At 34.9% G+C, this 19,368-nt stretch overlaps 1 protein-coding gene across 3 annotated transcripts in view; it reads left to right on the top strand.

The window, feature by feature from the left end:
- Positions 1–19,368, top strand: part of VWDE (von Willebrand factor D and EGF domains) — a 97,599-nt gene that overhangs the window by 54,851 nt on the left and 23,380 nt on the right. For 2 of the 3 annotated variants that reach the window (XM_025471198.3, XM_035698567.2), the window contains 10 exons: positions 3,491–4,060; positions 5,469–5,564; positions 5,646–5,741; positions 7,154–7,249; positions 7,810–7,905; positions 9,350–9,445; positions 12,037–12,132; positions 12,234–12,329; positions 13,037–13,132; positions 15,886–15,989. In XM_025471198.3, the coding sequence (XP_025326983.3) occupies positions 3,491–4,060; positions 5,469–5,564; positions 5,646–5,741; positions 7,154–7,249; positions 7,810–7,905; positions 9,350–9,445; positions 12,037–12,132; positions 12,234–12,329; positions 13,037–13,132; positions 15,886–15,989 (1,442 nt within the window). Of the gene's footprint in view, positions 1–3,490; positions 4,061–5,468; positions 5,565–5,645; positions 5,742–7,153; positions 7,250–7,809; positions 7,906–9,349; positions 9,446–12,036; positions 12,133–12,233; positions 12,330–13,036; positions 13,133–15,885; positions 15,990–19,054; positions 19,359–19,368 lie in introns of those variants that run through there. The other variant, XM_035698566.2, reaches the window with a different exon arrangement.

The raw sequence follows: 19,368 nt of genomic DNA, 5'->3' as shown, positions 1-19,368 counted from the left end.
CCATACACAGTCCCAAATACTCAACAGTATCATACCCTTCACTCTATGAACTCAAGTGATCTAAAATCTGCCTTTCACAGAAACTCATTCCCTGAATGAAACCTATAGCAAGTGGAACTTAAGACAAAAGCAGGTTGAACCAACTCCCATTACACATGAGTGATTAATAAATTTCTCAACTCTGTACAAGACATTTGTGTATTTAAGAAAATGCCTATACAAAATATTTTTTTTTATTGTTGGTATTGTTTGGTTAGTTTTATAACAGACACCAGAGTCACTGACTATAAAAGGAAATGCAGCATAGTTCTTATTCTTGAGGCTGCTAACTAGAAAATGAAAGAAACACATAGGAGTTAATATCATGAAAGACAAAACTCTCTGGGAGAACACAGATGGATGAAATTGGTTGGGTGGCTGTAAACCGTCGGAGCATCTGTTATTCACATCGGGCTGCCATAACAGAATAACACAGATAAGGTACTTAAACAACAGAAATTCATTTCCTCAGAGTTCTGGAGGGTGGTAGGTCAGGATCAAGGTGCCAGCAGGATTGGTTTCTGGCTTCTCTCCATGGCTGACAGATGGCTACCTTCTCACTGTGTCCTCACCTGTATACCTTCCTTGTGGTTCCTCCTCTTCTTAAAAGGACACCAGTCCTGTTGAAATAGGACCTCACTCATTACTTCATTTAACCTTAATTACCTCTTTAAAGGTAATATAGTCACATTTAGAATTAGGGCTTTAACATAAATAAATAAATTTGGGGGAACACAATTCAGTCCATAACGCATGGATTTGCTGAAGAGGAACATTTAAACTAGCTCTGTAATCTAAATTGTGAAGCGTTCATTCCAAGTGACATTTTTTTAAAAGATTTTATTTATTTATTCATGAAAGACACACAGAGAGAGAGAAAGAGACAGAGACACAGGCAGAGGGAGAAGCAGGCTCCATGCAGGGAGCCAGATGTGGGACTCGATCCCCGGTCTCCAGGATCAGGCCCCTGGCTGAAGGAGGCGCTAAACCGCTGAGCCACCCGGGCAGCCCTCCAAGTGACGTTTTTATTGTATGTTCTTACAGTATTTTGATTTTGTAATAGTTTAGTCTGTTTTTCATGCATACATCCATAGTTGAAACACAGATTTTACATGAATCTACTACACATACTGTGGTTCTGACAAGTTCTAACAAAAGTAAAACTAAGGAAGAGAATGGTAAAAATGCCATACAAAGAGAGAGCTATGTTAAGTCAACAAATGGAAATGCCTCTAGTAAGTAACGATCTTGCTAAAATTTAATGATGAGTAATACCTCCCATTTATTTCCAAGAAGACCAACATAGTTTTCCGTAGGGATTTTTCTTTTTAAGATTATACAATACAGTTAACAGATTATTCTTTTTCTTGCTAATCCATTGACTCCTTTGGTTTATATTCTAGAAAAATGATGCATGTTGTATAATGAACAAATGACATTTAAGATGATTTCAGAGAAGCTTATGACTGGAAGTGACCATTTCAAAGTTATATTTTATAACTCCGTGGTCATTCAACATAAACTCAAACCCTAAAAATTATAAGAAGCTCATTATTTCATAATGCCTTTTCTCTTCCTAAAGAGTACTATCTTTATAACTCTTGATTTATACAATAAATATTCTAATTGTCTTCATAAAGACCTTACACATTTTACATTAGTTTTCTTTATGCTTTTGCATTTTGTAATATTAGCTATTCATCTTGCAAAATTATCACTACACATTTATTTTGAAAGATATCATTGTTGATTACTGCAATATAGGAAAGCTATCTGATTTTAATGTATTCATGCATCGTTACCTTACTAAACGCTCTTATTTACACTGTTTTTATAGTTTATTCTCTTTCTTTGTTTTATAAATAGGTAATACCTCTTGCCAACAGTGAGTTTGTCTCTAACTCTTATTTACTTTCTTATTATAGTAGTAATTATGATTTATTCTGTATTCATGGTATACCAGCGTTAGATATTATTTATATACTATCTCATTCAGTCCTCTCAATAGTTATAGACAGTAACTGTTATTATTTCCATTTAATGGATATTACTCATCTTTACAGAGGCATAGATGAGTTAAGTATTCTGTTCTGATTTATAGAGTTTGTAAAAGAAGAGAGATTTGAACCTGAATAGTCTGACTGCAGAGTTCCAGCTCTCAAACTTGGGCCCTCATTGAAACGGCTGGGACCTCCAGTGCAAAGTGTGTAGGGAGAGAATTGTTTCTTAATGGTTTTAATGGAAATTCTTCTCACGTTTCACCATTAAGTATGATATCATCATAGGTTTCTGCTAGAAAACCTTCACCCAGTTAAGGATGCTTTTATTTGTTACTTTCTAAGAATTCTCTTTAGTTTTAAATTAGAAGTAGTTTTCAAATTTTATCAAATGGTTTTTCAGCATCATTTATTACTTGCTGTTATTTCTGTTAATGTTTCATTAGGCTAACTTTTTCAGAATGTTTCAACAGAAAATTGTAACAAATTACTTTTTAACATTTTATATTGCTCTCTTTATTAATATTATAATGCAATTATATGTAATTCGATTAGTAGAGATACAAGTCTATTTCATCCTGATGTAAGAGTCTGTAATTACACTGCTGCATTTGATTTGCTAGTATTTCATTTAAAATGCTTATGTATTTTCATAAATGGTATTGATGATAGGATTATGCCACTTGATCAATTGTTTATAAAACTTTTCATCTCTTTCTGTGCATTGCAAGAGTTTTATAAAATATTCTTTCCTTGATAATTTGGTAATTTTTTTCCATTAGATCATCTGTCTTGGCATCATATTTGGGGGTGACTCTAAAATATTTTTGTTTCTTTCCTTGCAATTGTTCTATCAACTCCTCTGTTTCTTCTTCAGTCAATTTAATCATTTATAATTTGAAAAAAAATGTTTATCTCTTTGAGATTTCAAATTCTTAGCTTAGAATTATACATAGTATGTTTGTATAATTTAAAATTTGCCCCATGTCGGGCTCCCTGCATGGAGCCTGCTTCTCCCTCTGCCTGTGTCTCTGCCCGCCCCCCCCCTGTGTGTCTCTCATGAATAAATAAATAAAATCTTTAAAAAAATTTTTGCTTCAGATTATTATTATGAATTGTGAGTAATTTCCTTTGCTTTGAGCCTCAGTGTATGAAGTGGTCAATAAATGTTTGTTGGCTATTTCTAACTCTTAATAAAATTATTAGTTATTGTTCTTTAACTTTTACAATGTTTAACATTCTATGTACTTGGCATATCCAAATGGATTACAAATCCCTTGAAGGCAGGAACTGATTGGTGACTTCTTATTACTATACAACTCCTAGTATAATGGTATACATGTGATAGACATTAAATGAAGGAATTAATTGCTTAATGTTAAATACTATGGGAAGAGCAGAATATTAATAAATGTTATTGACTGACATTTCTTTTTCTTTTTTTCGTTCTTTAGATACAGCATTTCAGCCACCATCAACAGATCACTCACCATCTGGGGCAAACTTTACCCACAGTCCTCCTACTGTCAAGAAGTTCTTGGACACACCCAGTAACATCTCACACTTCTCATTAAAATCAGTTACAACTCAAATGAATAATTCAAAGAAAGTTCTTTCCCATCAAATATCAGGCTTTGAACAGATGGATCATACTATCAGTACAAATCTCAGTCTGGAGGAATTGGGAGTTTCCATGAACAACCATAATTCTTTAAGCATTAACCCAAATCATTCCCCTGGTGAAGTAAAGGATTTTATACAGAGCACCATCCAAACAGAGGCAGGAGGGCATAATTCTCAAATTAACAGGTCTGCCCAAAGTTACACGCAGTATAAAGATAGGTATGCCTCATCAGTTACTAGAGCCATCACTGTTTTGCCAGAAAAGCCTGGATGGATGAAAATATCAACTTGTGCTGGATCACCTTGTTTTCTCGGTGTTTCTTGTGTGCCAACCACAGATGGTCACTTCCAATGTGGACGCTGCCCCTTTGGATATTATGGAGATGGTATCAATTGCAGAGGTAGTATGAAAATTCTTCAGAAGATGGGAAGAAAACTATTTGGTTCACATTTAAGTAATTAAGAGATGCTTTTCTTTTTACTTCACTTAGTTCACCAATTTCTACACCAATTTCTATTCATTGTATTTGTTTATTATTTGTATAAATACTCTTCATATTTCAAAAAAATATTAACATGAGTGTTCCTGAGTTATTTTTTTAAATAATATCAAATAGTACTAAAACTATATATTATAAATACTTTCTGAGTACCTTCTGTGTTCCAAGGTCTATAGAAACATTCTTTGTCAGGTATGCCATATAATGCATAAAGACTCCACATATTATGTGTTATTTTTCCCATTGTCCAGATAGGAAGGCAGAGCCTTAGTGGGCTAGCTCACTTGCCTAGCATTAAGCAGCTAAAGAGATAAAATAAGGATGTGAATGACATTGTGGTCTGGGTTCTTTTCAGCTCATGGTGGGCATTTAGCCCATTAGTAATTTAAATTACTAATTCTGGCATATTCACTTATTTGCATAAACTAGATTTCTCTGTAATTCCTCTAGCTCTTGAGAATAAAACAAGTTGGGCATCACTTTAATTTTGAAAGGAGCGTTTACTCTTCACAATTATCAGTATTGTTTTCTTCGATGCAAATCAAATTGTTGGCTTTGGTACTGCAGAAGCTTTTCTGTGTTGCTGTTATTTTGTTATTTGTTTTGTGTTATTTGTATTTTGATTTATTTGAGACCAACTTAAGCAATAGAGCTTGTTGGAGTATTTCTTTGTTCCCAGTATTACTAAGAGTAATTACTTTGTTTTTTTGGTTTTCTTTCTTTTTTTTTTTTTTTTTTTGTAGGAATAGTGATAATAATAACTTTCAATTCTTACATGTTTATAATATAAACTCCATATTATTAATAAACAAAACAAAACAATCACATACATTTGGGTTACCTCAGAAAAATGTTAAATGCCTAATAGAATATATCATGAGTTAAAGAAGCTTAAGGAATACAAACCTATAAACTTAGGATGTGTTCCTAGCATCTTGCTCTTGCACTTTTATATTCTGATTATTCCTGCCATTTACCAACATTTACCTGATTAGTATCTGAAACTTTACAGACCTCTGAAAGAAGACTATAATCCCATTTATGGCTAGCAGCCACCTTCGTCAGGCTTTGCTATGGGAGTAATTACCACATATGGTACTTCTTTCTGACTATATTAGTCATGTTTCTCAGTCACTCTAGTAGTAAAACAAATACAAGGGAAAAATTTTATGGATAAATGCAGATGTTATTGCTTAATAAGCAGCCTCAAAATTTTCAAATTTCAGAGAATTTGATCTTCCTTGTAAGTCTATGAGCAACATGTATATATTGTATCAATAATTCAGCTTTTTTTCCTTCATTTCTGCAGCCATTTGTAGACACCCATGTGGAAAAAGCAGGGAGTGTGTAGCCCCAAACATATGCAAATGTAAACCTGGTTACACTGGTTCTAACTGCCAAACTGGTAGGTATGGTATTCATTAGTTCACATAATGAATTTAATTGATAATTGACATTTCTAAAACATGAGCTTTATTTTACGCAGCTGTATGTCATCCTGATTGCAAAAACCATGGAAAATGTATCAAGCCTAACATTTGTGACTGTCCCCCGGGACATGGGGGTGCAACCTGTGATGAAGGTGATAATTCAAATTAAAAATCAAATAACAGATCCAAAATAAAACTGTTTTCTTTAAAGTTTTTTTGTAAAGATAAACCAGTTTTACTGTGTTTATACTAATATATGCTCATTAATGCTGGTGGGGAAGTCTAAGCTTTTTAATGTTTATTAAAAATAATTTATTTAATTTTTAAAGATTTTATTTATTTATTCATGAGAGACACAGAGAGAGAAGCAGAGACACAGGCAGAGGGAGAAGCAGGCTCCCCGCAGGGAGCCCAATGTGCGACTCAATCCCAGGACACTGGGATCATGCCCTGAGCCAAAGGCAGCTGTTCAACTGCTGAGCCACCCAGGCATCCTTAAAACTAATTCATTTGAAGATTCTGAAAACTTAAAAATAGAGAATTAGACATCCAAAGAGTAATAGCTTATTTGTCCTTGGTAAAATTGTCTTCGGAAGTAATATTTTTGAGTGTTAGTTATAAGGTGCCATATCCCTACGTATATTTTAGCTTCAAGCAAAGGACACCTGATTATTGAATAACTTGCCAAATGTGGCTCCAAGAAAGTGCTAAATCCAAATAGTTAGAAGATACTAAATAGTAAAAAGAATCCTGAAGAGTGATTTTTAATAACATGTCTTTAGCCATATAATTTTATTATTTTGGTTGCAATCTTTGGAGAGGTTATGAAATGGCATTTTAAAAATGGTTAATATTTTAAAAGAACACATTTGTTATTTTTAATATAACATTTTAAAGAACACACTTTGATAGATGGTACAATAATTATGAATAAACTAAGTTACATTAAATACTTTCATGTCAAGCGTAGGTACAAATTAACAAATTAAATTCAGTAGAGAGTGAACTAATAGAACACTCAATATTGATGGCATATGAAAGTAATTGTGGAAATATAGGAGTATTGTATTTTTAGGGCAGGAACATGTAAGTCTAAGTCTCACTTTTCAGAAGAAACCTAAGATGGTATATTTCCATCCAACTAACCCAAACATGCTGATGATTTGCTGGTGTTTTTAGGGTATAAACCCGAATAGTCAATCCCACAGAACTAAATTTCATAGTAAAAGAGAACTGAGGTTGGGTGGGTGACTCAGCGGTTTAGCACCTGCCTCCTGCTCAGGGCATGATCCTGGAGTCCCGGGATCGAGTCCCACATCAGGCTCCTTGCATGGAGCCTGCTTCTCCCTCTGCCTGTGGCTCTGCCTCTCTCTCTCAATCTCTCTCTCTCTCTCTCTCTCTCTCTGTCTCTCATGAATAAATAAATAAAATCTTTAAAAAAAATAAAAGAGAACTGAGTTTATTATAAATTGCTCTTACAAGAAAGTTTATTGTGGCTATGATTTGTAAATATAAACTGACCTTTTCCTAATAGCTGATATAATAACATAATCTGTGTCTGCAGAACATTGTAGCCCACCTTGTCAACATGGTGGCACCTGCTTGGCTGGAAATCTCTGCACTTGTCCTTATGGTTTTCTAGGACCAAGGTGTGAAACAAGTAAGCAGAACTCTCTTGCAGCCTAATGTAATGAAACTGCTCCTTTAAATAGTTGATGGCTTTAATACTAAGATAAACCCAGAGCCTAGTTATAGAACGTACATTAATGATTTATTATGACAGTTATCATTCTGCATACCACCAGGAGCCCTGGGTGCCAGTACTAAGATAAAGAATTTTGTTCTTAGCAACTCTCTTCTTGACCATTTCTTTGAGATAATAAGAATTTCAGTTTGTTGATTTGCATGTAAGTTTATCTTGTTTCATTTATATCTATGATTATTTTCATTAATAACTAATAATTTTCTCAAATACCCAACTCTTATTTACCATTCAGTTCAGTGATTTTCTTCTTTCCCCATATCTATTAGCAAAAAAATAGCTGAATGTGAGAATCAGAGACTATTTAAAGCCAAAGAATAAATTATTTTTATTTTTCTTTCTGATCTCATTCATTAGAAAATGTGATAGGCAGTTATGAGCTAGCTAGGTAAGAGCCAATAATATAACCAATTCCAAGACTAATTTACTTTGCTTTTATTTTTATTCTATGACCTTAGTGGTTTGTAACAGGCACTGTGAAAATGGAGGTGAATGTCTTACACCAGATATTTGCCAGTGCAAGCCTGGCTGGTATGGACCTACTTGTGGTACAGGTAAAATAAATATTTCAATGAATAAATCAGTTAAAACAAATTTAAAGCTTAAAATTAATATGATAAGATTAATTTGAAGTTTTACTAAAACCCTATCTCTTATCTTGGTTCTTTTTCTTGTCTCAGACCATAGAGTGTATTTCAGCTTTACTGTTATCCACCCCAACCAATACCTTTCTTTTTCTTTCTTTCTTTTTTTTTGGCGGGGGGGGGGGGGCTTTTTATTTCCATCATCCACTTGCCTTAGAGTGGAGAGAAACGGATCTGTGCTACATCTTCTCGATCTCTTTCAAGTTTGTTTTTTTTTAATCACAACACAGACATTCTGTTTCACGAAACATTCAAGCAATTGAGTTAAGTGACACCATCACATTATTCTGTTTCTTTATCACAATATCAGGCTTACTTCTTTGCCAGCAATGTTTGCAGGTATCTATGTGTAATCTAATCTATTGTGATCTAATGACTTCACAAATTTAACTTAATGTTTATAGCTTGCCAACTATGTGTGAAGCATGATGCAAGGGGGAAACAAAGATCAGTTTGATGTTTGCCCTGACTTCAACTAGCATAGCATTAGTGAAGGAGACTTAGGATACAGTTATTTAAAAAGACTATGATACAGGTTGGATTATAATTGGCAATGTAATTAACGCACAGTTCCTTGGAAGCAGAGAGGACAGAAATTCATTCTGGCATGTACAGTTTGGAAGAAAATAGTATTGAGGTAGACCTTGGAGGATAGGTAAAGTCTGGGTTGAAAAATTGAATTGGGGGTGCCTCTCAAAGTGGGACAAGGGAAGAAGCAAAAACAGAGAATGCTTTTGAAAATGTTAGGACTTGAGTGTTCCGGGCAGCCCGGGTGGCTCAGCAGTTTAGCATGGCCTTGGGCCCAGGGTGTGATCCTGGAGTCCCAGGATCGAGTCCCACATCAGGCTCTCTGCATGGAGCCTGCTTCTCCCTCTGCCTGTGTCTCCTTCTCCCTCTGCCTCTCTCTCTCTCTCTCTCTCTCTCTCTCTGTCTCTCATGAATAAATAAATAAAATCTTAAAAAAAAAAAAAAAGAACGACTTGAGTGTTCCAATTTGGATTAGGAAGGAGACTTAAAGAGGTATTTGAGTAGATTACAGACCATCCCTTAGTGCTGTTGAAATGTCTTCTAGTTTCCCATCATGTTCTCAGCCTACAGAGGGCATTCTGAATTCTAATGATAACCTCCATATTCTTAGCGTGGTATTATTTGTAAACTTAATGAACAAACTTTCAAAGCTATTATCCAGTTATTTCATTCCTCTTATGTTTGGCGAAGTCAAATTAATTGTAGGTTATGGGTTTTACTTGCAGTAAAAATAAAATATTTCATTATGCACTCTTTTGTACTTCAGTGCAGCTTTCATTTTATAAATAATAAAACTTTTATGGTGTCTCTTCCCCCTGCTGTTCAGCTTTGTGTGACCCCGTTTGCCTCAATGGTGGTTCCTGTAATAAGCCAAACACTTGCCTCTGTCCAAATGGATTCTTTGGTGCACAGTGTCAGAATGGTAATTAGTTTTTATGTCTTTCTTTTTTTCTTATAAATAAAAAGGGAAAAAAAAGGGAAAAGTATAAACAGAATTCAGAGTAAACATAAGATAAGTCTCAAAAGGGAAGATGCTATTTTTTTCTCTATTTCTTGTGATGTTGCACCTGTGGCCACCAAATGACCAGATCATAGAAATGTATGAGTTATTATATAAAATATTTGTATTGGGATCCCTGGGTGGCGCAGCGGTTTGGCGCCTGCCTTTGGCCCAGGGCGTGATCCTGAAGACCCGGGATCAAATCCCACATCGGGCTCCCAGTGCATGGAGCCTGCTTCTCCCTCTGCCTGTGTCTCTGCCTCTCTCTCTCTCTGTGACTATCATAAATAAATAAAAATTTAAAAAAATTAAAAAAATAAAATAAATATTTGTATTTATTCAACATACATTAGGCTCCCGACCTTGGCACTTGTCTGTGCAGTTCGATAGGATCGAAGTGTGAACCAAATAAGCAAAGTTCTCTTGCAGTCTGTTGTGTGCAGTGGTGTCATTTTTATTGCCCCCACAGCAAAAGCATTTGATTTATGGCTAAGCTAATGTCTGCTATTATCTCATGATCTCTCAACTTCAGTTTTATTAAACGTTTATGAAAAGCTAGCTATGCATGGCACTGTGCAAGGTGATATGGGGACCTAAAGACGCATCATTTCCCCCCTTTGTGGCCTGCTATTTTAATGCTTTTCCTGATATAGTAAGGATACAGGGTTTTGTTTTGTTTTGTTTTTTCAAAATAACGAGCATGTCCTGAAGCTCACGGTGTAGTCATGAATTAATATCAGTAAATGGAATTTAAAATGTATTTTCTACATCATCATATCTTTGGGTTTATGCAAAATGCAGAGTAGATTTTTAGTAGAAACATGTCAGAACCTGTCATAATTCAATTCCTAAAACCTATACTTTCCTTGCCATGTTATACTTTGATGTGATTTCATTTCTTTTATTTGGAGGTTGGCTAGGATTCTTTCATTGCCATTGAGGTAGGGAAGAAACCATCACTAGAGTACTAGCTATATAGGCATGGCAGATGAGTTTTTCTAATTAAGATTTCCTTTAAGGAACTAGTTTGTGAAAGGGGAGGAAGTAAAGACTAAGTTAAGGCAAACCTTGGAAACCAAGCGACTATGTCTAAACCCATATTTATGAGCTATAGATGTAGTTTTGACTAAGAATGTAAGAGAGAAATAAAAAGCTGATCTCTCTCATGCTCCTTGCAGTAGATGTAAGATAAGAGTGAGAAAACTTCTCTAAACTTTATATGCCAACTGTATAACTGGGAAAGGAGCAGATCTCTCAATTATTAAATATTGAACTAAAATGTACCTATTGAACATATGTCATGTTAGCAGGTTTTGGAATTAGGTAGCCTCTAAAAGTTGTAGCTGGCATGGTTTGAAATTTACTTAAAGTCTCTAGGATTAGACCTCCTGACTTTCAGGTTTGAACTAGACAGTTGCTGTAGGATTAAGTGAGACATACATACTGTAAGCACATGGCTAGCTACCATAAATAATAGTATTTTTTTTCATTTTTTCGTTTTTTTGTTTTTAGAGAGGAATAGGAGGAAGGGCGGAGGTAGAGGGAGAGAGAGAATGCTAAGCAGGCTCCATGCCCAGAGCAGAGCCCAATGTAGAGCTGATCTCATGACTCTGAGAAACAACCTAAGCTGAAATCAGGCTCTTAGGTAGGGCGCTTAACTGACTGAGACCCCCAGATGCTCCATTGTCTTTAAGACATGCTGGACAAGATGCAGGAGAGATTAAAAAACATGATCTTTATTATCATTTACAGAAAAAATAAACTTTAAATTTCCAGGCAGGATTGCTTTTTTATTTTATTTTTATTTTTTATTTTTTTTAAGTAAAGGCATTTAATCATCATGTCTGGAAGAAACATGAAACAATAAAAATTCTCTCGTAAAAGATGATAAATATTAACTTCTGAATTCCATGGAGCAGAATCATTTACACAGAAAATACGAGTAATAGCATAGTCAAGGTTATCCAATAAATATTCCTAACAAAGCCAAGGATTTATTGTTAAAATGAATTTTCACTAAGCATCCACAGAAATAAGTCACATATAAAGCTCTGCCTTTATTCAAAAGTCAATTTAAGATTATTTTCCAAAAATCCTATGACAGATTATTGACATTTTCTAATTTCTGCAGGAATAGATACATTTCTTATTTTGAACCAGGTTTTAACTTATTTTCTTGGTTCCATCCAGATCATTTCACTCACTCTTAACTTATAAGAGTGGTGAAATATAAGATTCATAATTTAAGCATTATAATACCAAAGATGCCATTTGTTGTGAACATTTCATCAATACATTTCAAATTGTGCTAATTCACTAGCTGCTTAAAGCTATGAGCATTGGATTTTATGATTTAGAAAGGATGGTTTTAATCACCTGCAGTTGTGATCTTTTATTTTAATAGCACATTTCTCTGCCTTATGGCCCCATAGATAACAAGCACATGATGCAATATGTAATATATAATAATTGAATTTGTAATATTCACAGATTGCTGCCATGTGTTCTTTTAGCTATCTGTCACCCTCCCTGTAAGAATGGTGGCCGCTGCATGAGAAATAATGTGTGCGCCTGTCGTGAAGGATATGCTGGGAAGAGATGCCAAAAAAGTAAGACACCACTGGATGTATTTGCCAACCACAGGTAAAGCAGACACATTAAATCTCAAAAGTATTGCTGTTTCAGGGCTGTTTCATCCTTTTACCTTAAGGTATCTGTGATCCCATGTGCATGAATGGAGGAAAATGCGTGGGACCAAACATTTGCTCTTGTCCTTCCGGTTGGAGAGGGAAACAATGCAACATAGGTAAGAATACTCTTCAAATGTTAAAGCCTCATGAGAACATAAAGCAGAATTTACTACAAAAAACATTTTCCTTGTTTTTGTTGTGTTGTGTTTTTTGTTCCTACTTTAGGGGATTCCCTTTTGAAATAGAGTAAAATGCCAAGCGCTCTGAATTCATTCTTTCAGGTTACCAGAGAAAGAGGGTGTTTTTCCAGTCTCTACACTGTGATTGCCAACATAAATGACAAGTCTTTAAGTCCTGTCTCCTTGTCATTAAGTAGAAGACAGGAGAAACGGTAAAAAATGACATTCCTCCACCCTGTCTCAGACCAACCAATTCAGAACCTTCCAAGTTGGGGTGCTCCTGCTTTCAAGTCTGGCTAGATTTTGAGGTGATAGCAGCTCTCCTCATCCAAATGATTCATTTTTTTTCCTTTTTTAAATTATTATTTAAAATTATCAGCTATTATAAGGTATTTATCAAAGTGAAAAATAAGAGGCAACTTAAATATCCAACAATTGAGGAAAAGTTGAAACACAATGCATTAGATCAGTGGAACGTTATATACTCATTAAAACCAACTTATTAGAGTCAGCAAGAACAGTGAAAAATATTCTTGGCAAAATGTTACGAGAAAACTTTAAATCATCAACTTTTAACTGGTTCTCTCCTTTAGTGAAATTTTTTGCGGTTTAATTTTTTAACTTTTTTATATTTCTGTTTACAGCTCTCTGCTTTCAGAAATGTAAAAATGGTGGCGAATGTATTGCTCCCAGTATATGCCATTGTCCTACCACATGGGAAGGAGGGCAGTGTCAAATACGTAAGCCTACAAACTTTGTCTTTTAGTCTACATTCTTGAACCTGAATCTTTACAATTATCAAAGTGTAGTGTGAGGAAAAATCACAGAAAAGAGCAAATCCCAGCATATTGATCCATTCAAAAAATGGTTTTAGAAATAAAGAAAATCTTATTCATTGTTACACCCATTCAAAAGGAGAAAATATGGTAAAATGATTTTAAGATTTTGTATGATAGAGTTAACTCCAAATTACAGTCTGTGCATTGCCTTTGAAGTTCTCTCAGGTGTGCTGAAGAAGCACTTAATATACACTTTGAGTATTTTTTCATATTATGAGAAAAATACATATTAATCATGAAAATAATAAAACATTAAAAAAAATTTTAAACTAAATTGTCCCAGATTTCACCACCCAGAACTAATTCCTTTTATGACTTTAGTATGTTAATATAGTTCCCTTTAGTTTTAGTCATAGATGTTACATAGATGAGGTGTCAGGATATTGAAGAAAATCAAATTTCATGAAATTTTGAAATTTATGAAAACTTGAAATACCATGTTAAAATATTTAAAAACTTGGGGATCCCTGGGTGGCTCAGCAGTTTAGTACCTGTCTTCAGCTCAGGGTGTGATCCTGGGGTCCTGGGATCAAGTTCCACATCGGGCTTCCTGCATGGAGCCTGCTTCTCCCTCTCCCTGCGTCCCTGCCTCTCTCTCTGTGTGTGTGTGTGTGTGTGTCTCTCATGAATAAATAAATAAAATCTTTAAATAAATAAATAAATAAATAAATAAATAAATAAATAAATATTGAATAATTGACTCAATGGGAAAAACTGGAAATCCCCCCAAATATTTTCAAGTGATCAATAATTGCATCATTTCAAAACTGATGATCCAAGTGCATTGTAAACTGAATATATACAGTTGCAAAATGACCATGTGTTTTTACTAGAAATACTTGCCCTGTTTTTTGATATTTTATGAACCACACTTCTTTCCATGTACCAGAGAATCTGCATATATCTTTTATGACTCTTTGACTTTATTTTATTGGTAACTGCTATTATAATTTGTACATTTTTCATCCTAAGAAAATATTATCAAAGAATTCACTAAGTGCTAGTACCTAGTTAGGAAATATCTGCTCAAAAGTTTGATCTGCTTGAAGGTCAGTGTGATTAAATTGCTAGAAAAAAGAGCTATTACCGTCAATTTGGCCTGCTTACTCTGGAGAGAGGTCTATGTGGACCAGGAGGGAGAATGATAAGATATTAAAAGCACATTAATGTGGGACGTGACCTAGTGTGTGTGGATTGAAGTACTCTGACCACGGCCTGAAGATGTGCCTCTAATTTTGTACCTTGCAGCTTCTCTGAGAATTTTTCAAAGTCCCCTTCCTCAAAATCCTTTATTTCCAACTGTCCAGAAATTCTAAATATTGACGTTACTTGAACTAGATGTCTTATTGCCATCTGCTGGAAAGTTCTTGTAACAAATATTCAAATCTATGATGTCTGTGATGTGAAAAGTTCTTCTTTAGCTGTGGAACTTTGTGCCTTACACAACCTGCCCAACCATACCTACCAGCCCTGAGAAGAACATAACCTTTTAATGTTGCACTTATACCAAAGAAAATATTATTCTTGAGTTATACAAGCTTTCATTACGAGCTCTGGAAGCAGATACCTCTCTCATGAAAAATAACTGTATTGTATGCAATTTTATATTATGCTTATTTTCACTCAGTATTACTTAAAAGCATTTTCTATGTCCTTCAAAACATAATTTTGAATGGAATATTAAGTTCTGTAATACATATAAAATGTAATTTTAAATGTAACATAATTTATATGTACATATATACATATGACATTCACTTGATTTTTACTCTTATTTTGAACATTATAGTCATTTACAGAGTATTACTCTACCAGGCATTTTCTCTATAAGTCAGTAGGTAGATAGATGATAGTGTAGGTTGATAGATTAGATAGATAGATGATAGATAAGTAGATCGATATTGAGGTATATTGAGATAGGTATAGGTATTAGATTTCATGAGAAGAGATTTTAAGGAAGAAATTGCTAGTGTAAAAATTTTTAGGAAGTTTCTTTTTTTTGTTTGTTTAAATATTTTATTTATTCATGAGAGAGAGAGAGAGGCAGAGACGCAGGCAGAGGGAGAAGCAGGCTCCATGCAGGGAGCCCAATGTGGGACTTGATCCTACCCCTCTGATATCACGCCCTGAGCCAAAGGCAGACGCTCAACCTCTGAGCTACCCAGGCATTCCTTTAGGGAGTTTCTAATAAAGTTATTACATTCAATGATAGTATATTAAATTGTCAATTTTTCCATACACTGGCCAGTACTGAATTATCTCTTTTAAACTTTTGCTAAATTATTAAAAAGCAAATTATGAATTCTATTTTATGTTGCTGATTTGTATCTCCTCTCTAAAGAAAACAAAACCATATACCTAGTGTTTAAAGTGTAGCCAATGAAAATTCTATTTGCTTTAATAATATCTTCATAGAAATGTGAAAATACTGTGTTGTGTTTTGAATGTCTTGTTTTTTTGTGTATGAGTGTGTGCGTGTGTGTGTGTGTGTGCATGCACAGTGGCTGCACAAGGATGGGACTGCAGTTGGTCGTTCATAAAATCTTATGACTATTTTATAGTTGAGTAGCTGAATGGCTTCAGACCACCAGAATAGATGATGTCATAAGCATTTGTGTCAAAGGACAGTAATTGTAAAAATCTGTGTATTGCAGCAATTTGCAAACAGAAGTGTCTTTATGGAGGGAGATGTGTATTTCCCAATGTGTGCTCCTGTCGCAATGGATATTCTGGAGTCAAATGTGAAAAGAAAGTACAGGTATTTTCAATTTTAAACAGAAAATAAATATTATATATTGACATCTGCTGTCTACTCAGATATTCTACTTAGCAATTGACACCTACCTATTATGTTTATTTTCTTTTACTTCTAAATAAAAAACATGGGAGGATTTACTATTTGCCTCTGAAACTAAAAATAATATCATTTTGTATCATTATAGAGTTATCTTATTCAAAATTTTGATGTGCACTTAAGGAATTTTAATGAATAGATATGACTGGCAAGTATAATGTTTTATTTCATGGCACTGGAGCTGAAAGAAAACCAATATTCCCCAATATGGACTTAAGACCATTAATTTATATTTTGGTCAAATACTAGATTAAAAGACTACCTTCCTCCTCCCTCAATTTTTTTTTAAATCCACTACTTGATTGATTTGAGGATGAATTGTGTGCCATTAAAACTTTGTCTATCAGGCAGCCCCGGTGGCTCAGTAGTTTAGTACTGCCTTCTACCCAGGGCATGATCCTGGATCCTGGAGACCCGGGATCAAGTCCCACGTCGGGCTCCCTGCATGGAGCCTACTTCTCCCTCTGCCTGTGTCTCTGCCTCTCTCTTTCTCTATCTCTCTGTCTCTCATAAATAAATAAATAAAATCTTTAAAAAAAAAAAAAACCTTGTCTATCCTCATTCTTTTCTCAGACAGTATTTCTTTTCTTTTCTTTTTTTTTTTTTAAGATTTTATTTATTCGTGAGAGGCACAGAGAGAGAGGAAGAAACATATAGGCAGAGGGAGAAGCAGGCTCCCCAAAGGGAGCCCAATGTGGGACTCAATCCCAGGACCAGGATCACGGCCTGAGCCAAAGGCAGACACTCAACCACTGAGCCACCCAGGTGTCCCATCAGACTGTAATTCTTTCTCTTTATTTGCTCCCTATTAGAATCAATTTCAGGGAAAGAAAAAAAAAAAAAACCCTCTTCTTATCATTAGAATTTGGATCTATTTAAATTTTAAAAATCAAGAAAACAAAGGAAAAATAGATGCTTTCTTAGAGTTCCTGATAGAGCCCCACACTTATTTAGAAGGCCAGTGCTATAGAAACATCTATTTTAAGAGTTTCTGTAATCAAATCTGTGCTTACAAGATTAAACTGAATTTTATCTTGTCTCCAGTCTTAAATTTGTAAATATCTACAGCCAAGGTATTTTGTCAGTCCTAATTCCAGTATGTATGAGGGTAATGCTAATCGCAAAAACAACAACAACAGAAAGGCAGCAGAGCTCTCGAAAGTTTCTTAAAGTTAATCTGCATTAGTTTTAATTTAAAAAGCAATTATACAGCAGCCTGGGTGGCTCAGGGGTTTAGCACAGCCTTCGTCCCAGGGCATAATCCTGGAGACCTGGGATTGAGTCCCTGCATGGAACCTGCTTCTCCCCCTGCCTGTGTCTCTCCCCCGCTCTCTCTGTTTCTCATGAATAAATAAATAAAATCTTTTAAAAAATAAATAAATAGCAATTATATTCTATTTAGCATTTCAGAAAGCCCAAGGTTGTGAATATCAGTCTGCTGGAGTACCATAATTTGAAAAATGATAAAGAATTTTCTTTCTGAAGTGTGATAGTGAATCAATGTGGCTTAGAGGCAAAGTGGACATGCACTTGCACTTCTCCTTGCCCTGGTGTCCAGCCTGGATGCATACAAAACAAAAACAAAAACAAACTCATAACATTACTGTGTTTTGAAAACCAGAATACCAAAGTTATTGAGTATCCATTTGATTAACTGTTGTTAAGAACAATAAAAGTAAAAACCCGAATGCCCTGATTCAGCAGCAAACATGTCTATTATTTTATTTTATTTGAGATTTTTATGGCACAGAAAACCCTATGACTTCAAAAGCTTTCAAATCCACTTTGACATACTAAACTAGGTGTCTTCTCTATAACCTATATTTATCTATTTCTTCACTACCTCACTCCCTCCTCAGATTATCTTCATCCCCACTAATGGTGCTGCTGAGACTGTACCTGGAGTCTTATTAAGGAAGGAAAGAACAGTGGGTCATGGAGAAGGAAAAGGAAAACAAACAAACAAAAAAATAGCTCAGGGACCCCATGTCCTACTTTCCTATAATCTTCTCTTCCAAATTCTTGACTTCAGTTCTCACTTGAGCTTTACTCTATTGCTCATTGGTGAGCAATAACAGAGGGTAAAAATAAATTTCTTTTTAACAGGGAAAAACAAACAAACAATTACTATTTATGGGTTTCACAGAACCCTCCCTGACTCCTCCCCGAACTCCTCCCTGCTCCCTCCCTGTCTACCTTCCTGGCCCTTCTTCCAGCATCCTGAGGTAGTGGGGGGAAAAATAATGGAAGATAGTGATTGAGTTGCTAGAATTTCAATGGAAGCAACAAAACGAGAATTTCTAGCTAGAAACAAGTGCTAAAGACAGGTGGATTTATGAAAGGCTTCCAGAGGTTTCAGAACTTGCTGCCAGCTGCTAGGTACATTTAGCATTGGCCCTGCCACTTATTCACTCTATGACCTTCAGCAAGGTATTGAAACCCCCTGAGTTTCAGTTTCTTCATCTGTACTACGGTGCTCATAACACCTAATCATAGGATTGTTAAAGGACTAAATTAACACATATGCCTAGTATGGAGAAAACATTGTGTAAGTTGGTTATCGATTATTACGATTATTACGTTGAATAGAGGAATAGACCTGTAGAAGGAAAAAAATGAGGAAAGAGACTGGAGAGAAATGTTGTCACACACTGAAAAAACAGTCTTTTCCTGAAAAGTTTCAGGAAGAAATGTCCTGGCTTCTATTCAGCATGGATGTTTCTTGAATACAACCTTTTGTCAAGATGGAGTAATGTAGTATCCAAGCTCCATTTAGTCACAACTGCTTTGATATTTAAATATGATCTGGATTAGATCTTAGTTTTATGAGAACAGTATTTAGTCTGCAGTGGCAAACGTAGAACCAAGAGCTTTCTGTCACATCAGAGAAAAGGAGGTACAAATAATGAGCAAGGGTCAAATGGTTTTCTAATATTCATTGAAACTTGATTTCCCTCTTCCTACTACAGACAAAACGCCATTAATATCAAGTTATGTGCATCACAAGCCTGTTGTAAGAATGAAATTTTTAATTCAGAAAAAGTTGAAGATAACTACTTGAAGTTGATTTGAACCTAATTTTAAAAATTATTTAAAGACTGAAGAAACTAATAACATATAGAATGCTCTTACCTGTCATTGTTAGAGAATATCAAAGAAGAAATCCAGGTAATCTGAATTGACCTGGAAATGTGATTTGTTATTTTCATATTGAGATGATGTATCTGATATTTGAGACATTCACCATAACCTAATAAACTGAGTATTTCCCAATTCTTACTGT

Source organism: Canis lupus, chromosome 14 (genome assembly GCF_003254725.2).
Source record: "Canis lupus dingo isolate Sandy chromosome 14, ASM325472v2, whole genome shotgun sequence".
Classification (NCBI taxonomy): Eukaryota; Metazoa; Chordata; class Mammalia; order Carnivora; family Canidae; genus Canis; species Canis lupus.
The sequence above is the reverse complement of the archived record's forward strand: the minus strand, read 5'-3'. Positions and strand labels throughout refer to the sequence as shown.